This window comes from Chlorocebus sabaeus, chromosome 1 (assembly GCF_047675955.1).
Source record: "Chlorocebus sabaeus isolate Y175 chromosome 1, mChlSab1.0.hap1, whole genome shotgun sequence".
NCBI classification, from domain to species: Eukaryota; Metazoa; Chordata; class Mammalia; order Primates; family Cercopithecidae; genus Chlorocebus; species Chlorocebus sabaeus.
Window position 1 is genome coordinate 119,978,192 of NC_132904.1, and position 5,268 is coordinate 119,983,459.

The 5,268-nt window shown below is 37.6% G+C and overlaps 1 protein-coding gene across 1 annotated transcript; it reads left to right on the top strand.

Moving 5' to 3' along the window:
- Nucleotides 1–1,447: 1,447 nt before the first annotated feature.
- Nucleotides 1,448–2,558, top strand: LOC103248715 (olfactory receptor 10G9). Its single transcript, XM_008021309.3, has one exon. It carries the CDS (start codon nucleotides 1,623–1,625, stop codon nucleotides 2,556–2,558), a length of 936 nt encoding a protein of 311 aa, XP_008019500.3. The 5' UTR covers nucleotides 1,448–1,622.
- Nucleotides 2,559–5,268: the final 2,710 nt, after the last annotated feature.

Genomic DNA, 5,268 nt, shown 5'->3' on the forward strand with positions numbered 1-5,268 from the left:
ATCATTCATTACCTGGATTTGTGAGAATGAGGAGTAGAGGAAGATGGTGGGGGGCCAACATGTGATATCTGACAAAGTTAATGTTGGAATATATTTAGAAACCTAGGGTAGGAGGAGTACGCAAGACAGCTGGCACCTACCCAGTAGATTGTGTTTGGGAGAGCACATATGAATGCCATGTTCTCAGAACCACACAGGAAGTGTTCTAGGGTAACAGAAATGGGGATGGGGAAAGTCATGTATGAAGCTTGGTGCTCTCTGGATCATTTGGGAGGTGGGAGGTTGTGGGAATCCCACTACAGAGTTATGCTGAGATTCTTACCTGCTCTAAGAGACCTAGGAGAAGCCCTTCAAAAGCAGGCAGCAGTGAGGACATCAGTAACAGTATCAGGCATACGATAGTACAAAAAGACCTCGCTCTTAGATTCAGAAGGATGCTCTGAAAACACTAGAAGAATATATGTACTCTCTTTCTCTCTAAGATCAAAAACAGCAATTCTGTAATACTGCTGCAAGGCACAATGTGCTAAGACTCACTGTCATTTACTGAGCAGTTATTACCTGCCAGTCACAGTACTTCGTGCTTTAAATGTATCATCTTATTTAATGCTTATAATGTCTCAGTGAGGCAGGTGATGTTAGTAATGCCAAATAACATAAGAGGAAACTAGAAAATGATTTACTTGTACTGTTCAGTTTTCAAATATTCCTTGCTACTAATAATTAAATTCTTGGTGTGTTTTTTTTTGTTTTTTTTTTTTTTTTGAGTTTTCCTATGAGCAAGCAGCAAAAATAGAATGTGGTGGGTAGAATTCCAAGCAACCTTCAAGATTCTTGCCAACTGGTATACACTTTCTATTTAATAACCTTTTTTGAGTATGCCTGGGACCTGTTAATAAGATGAAATATCACCCCTTTGACTGCATTACATAACATTATATAACATTTTGTTATAGCAGACTGGAGGGAGTTTATCTTGTTGGTTTCAAAGAAGTAACCTGTCGTGGTCTAAGAAGACCAAGTAGCTAGGACTTTCTAGGATCTAGGGTGACCACTATAAGCTGAGAGTGATATGTCCTGCCAACAAACAGCAAGAAAACTGGGACCTCAGTCCTAAAACTACAAGGAATTGAATCATGCACACAACCCCCTTAAGGTTGGAAGATGATCCCCAGACTCAGATGAGATTGCAGCCCCTGGTGATACGTTGATTAAAACCTGGTGAGACCCTGAACAGGGAACCCAACTGACCTGACCCTGACCCACAGAGAGGGTGAGACAATAAATTTGCATGTTTTATGCCAGTAAGTTTGTGTTTATACACCCATTGAAATCTAGACAATGTGTTTCTTCTAATTTATTCTGCATGTGTCTCTCTCTGTGTGTGTGTATATGTGACACACACACACACAAAGAGAGAGAAAGAGAGAGAGAGAGAGAGAAACTAGGAAATCACTTCATTAGCTTTATGAAGGAAGCATTGTAAAAAGCAAAAGTCCAGGAAAACTCCAAATTATCTACCTGGTGTTCACATAGAGAATGGATTCTCAGTTATCAATTAATTGGTAAATGCTGGATGCTCTTTATATCCCCAAAGGGTGAGAGACCAAGGGTGAGGAGAAATGTCTAACACCAGCCTCGTGATTGAGTTCATCCTCATGGGCCTTCCCCATGCCCCAGCGCTGGACGCCCCACTCTTTGGAATCTTCCTGGTAGTGTATGTGCTCACTGTGCTGGGGAACCTCCTCATCCTGCTGGTGATCAGGGCGGATTCTCACCTCCACACCCCCATGTACTCCTTCCTCACCAACCTGTCCTTCATTGACATGTGGTTCTCCACTGTCACGGTGCCCAAAATGCTGATGACCTTGGTGTCTCCAAGCGGGAGGACTATCTCCTTCCACAGCTGCGTGACTCAACTCTACTTTTTCCACTTCCTGGGGAGCACTGAGTGTTTCCTCTACACGGTCATGTCCTATGATCGCTACCTGGCCATCAGTTACCCGCTCAGGTACACCCGCATGATGAATGGGAGCAGGTGTGCCCTCCTGGCCATCGGCACTTGGCTCAGTGGCTCTCTGCACTCTGCTGTCCAGACCATATTGACTTTCCATTTGCCCTACTGTGGACCTAACCGGATCCAGCACTACTTCTGTGACGCACCACCCATCCTGAAACTGGCCTGTGCAGACACCTCAGTCAACGAGATGGTCATCTTTGTGAACATTGGGGTAGTGGCCTCGGGCTGCTTCCTCCTGACAGTGCTGTCCTACGTGTCCATTGTCTGTTCCATCCTGCGGATCCACACCTCAGAGGGGAGACGCAGAGCCTTTCAGACCTGTGCCTCCCACTGTATCGTGGTCCTTTGCTTTTTTGTTCCCTGTGTTGTCATTTACCTGAGACCAGGTTCCAGGGACATCATGGATGGAGTTGTGGCCGTTTTCTACACTGTGCTAACACCACTTCTCAACCCTGTAGTGTACACCCTGAGAAACAAGGAAGTGAAGAAAGCTGTGTTGAAACTGAGAGACAAAGTAGCATATTCTCAGGAAGAATAGATACTAGGAAGTAGATAAACTAGTTTGTTTTAAAATAGTAATATAATTTAGTTATTCCTGTGAAACTGATTATATGTATAGTTCTCAGTGTTAAACATTATTCCAAAACACCTGCACAGTTATAATTCTTCCACAAATTTTCTAAGAGAGTTTTAACATCACAGCTAGACTTGTATTTATGAGGAATATGCTTATATTCTGATTTATTGATTCATTTCTCATTAATAGGTTCATATTAATTTAAAAAAATATTTTAATCAAATCTCCAGGATAGATGGTTGAGTCATTCATGTTTACAACTTGATAAAAAGCTGTTGTGTTTTGTTTGATTTCTTGTGCACACAAACTTAGCAATTTACCATTATGGAGACATTGTTCAAAAATAGCAACAAATATTTGAAGTCATTTTTCTAATTGTGGCTGTAGCTGTTCAAATTTCTTTTTGGTTTTAATGTATTTGTATATTTGTATTTGTATACACAAATCCAAACGTGTATATAAAAGAAAGTATGTAACATTTAGCATATTTAACATACAGGTTTTCACATATTTATGTACGCATATGTATCTGTCTATTTACATATATGTATCTGAAAACATTTCTAGAAACACTATTTTTAATGGGCAAAAATAGCAAGCTATTAATATTTAAATATTATCAGTGAATCAAATAGAAATTGTGTGTTCACAGAATAGATTATCATCCAGCAATGATAATGTACGATCTACAGCTACATATACAATAGTTTACGCACTTATCACAAGCACCCATTTTTTTATGTTTGTTAAGATTCAATATAAAACATTAAATCTCTTAAATATCTAGATCACTTGGGGCTGTTTTGTCCTCCAGTTCATTTGGCAATGTCTGGAAATATTCTTGCTTGTCACAGGTGCTGGTATCTAGTGACTAGAGGTCAGGGGAGTTAAACATTCCACAATACACAGGAGAGACCCTCACAACAAAGCCTATCATGGCCAAAATGTTGATAGTGCTAAGGATGAGAAACCCAGAGCTGAATTTAATTTTAAGTAACATGTGTAAGACCACGACAATAGAAATAAAATATTTTCAGATAAATATAACATTTCCTGAACGAATTTAAGATTACAATGGGCACATGGAGACTCATATTTTTAAAATTCCAATTCTATTCAAATAGATCGATACGTTCAATTCTATTCCAAGTAAAATCCCAGCATTTGATTTTACAGCAATGGACATGTGGATCCTAAAGTGTGGATTGAATAAGTCCCAAAATGGTCAATACTATCTTGAAGACATAACACTTAACTGAAAGATTGACAACACTAGTTATCAAAACTTGTGACAAAGCTACGGTAACTCAGGAGTTTCGTATTTGTACGGGGTTAGACAAATAGCAAATTGTAACTGAATACAGCATACAGAAATAGACTGATACATATTTGTATGACGAAGATAATACTGCCGAGCAATAAAGCAAGATTGCCTTCTTCAATAAATTATGTTCAGGTATCTGAGTATTCAGAATAAAAAAATTAGTCTTGACCCTGTGTCATACTAGACACATAAAAGACTCAATTATAGTAGATAGGAGATATGAATGTGGTGGACTGTCTGACACTTATTTATGTAAGAGATTTTATAGGAGTGCAAAACCCTCTTGGAAAAAAAGTAATTAAAAACATATTCTTAAAGAAAAGAAACAAACAGAGGAAGCTAATCATAAAAATAATACATGAGACTAAAGTGATTACATTTTGAAATAAAAATTTTGCCACTCATTTTCTTTGATGATAATGTAATAAAACTAGAGGTTAATATACAAAGTATAAAAGAGAATACAAAAATAATTGGGAACTTAAACCAAATTCCTTAAAAATAAATTTCAGTTAATGACGTAATTACAGCTATAATCCCAAATTATGTAGAAAATAAAACATCCTTATGTCACATATAAAGTAAAATTAATTTTAGATGAAGTAAAGATTTAAATGAAGGAAAAAACTTAAAACATTAAATATTACGTAAGTGAATACTGATAAACTTGTGTATAAGAAAATGGTCTCCATTTTTTTTTTTTTTTTAATTTTTTTATTTTGACAGGGTCTGACTCTGTTGTGCAGGCTGGAGTGCTGTGGTGTCACCTCAACTCACTGCGACCTTGGCCTCCCAGGCTCAAGCGATCCTCCCACCTCAGCCTCCTGAGTAGCTGGGACTACAGGCACCCACCACCATACTTGGTTAATTTGTGTAGTTTTTGTAGAGACAGGGTTTCACCATGTTGCCCATGCTGGTCTCCAACTCCTGGGCTTAAGTGATCCACCTGCCTTGGCTCCAAATGTACTGGGATTACAGGCATGAGGCACCGCACTTGACCAAGAACATTCCTTTAAAGCAAAATACCAATATCAGAAAACATACTAGAATCAATTTATAAAATTTCCTAGAACAGTAAAAATATCTATGCAAACTTAAAAAGTATTTAAGTGGTGATAAACTTCGAAGTACATTTTACCTTACAATAAAAAACAAATTAATGTTTTCAATTTGTAAAACTTCAGATAAGTCAATAAGATAAAGACTATTACCACAAAAAAAGCAATGAATAAAGATTCTAAAAAGTTAATCTACAAAAGGAGACGTAGTAAGCATGAAATATAAAAATTTTTACTCATGCTTGTAAAAGCAATGAAAATTATGACAGCAATAATATCTAATGATTAT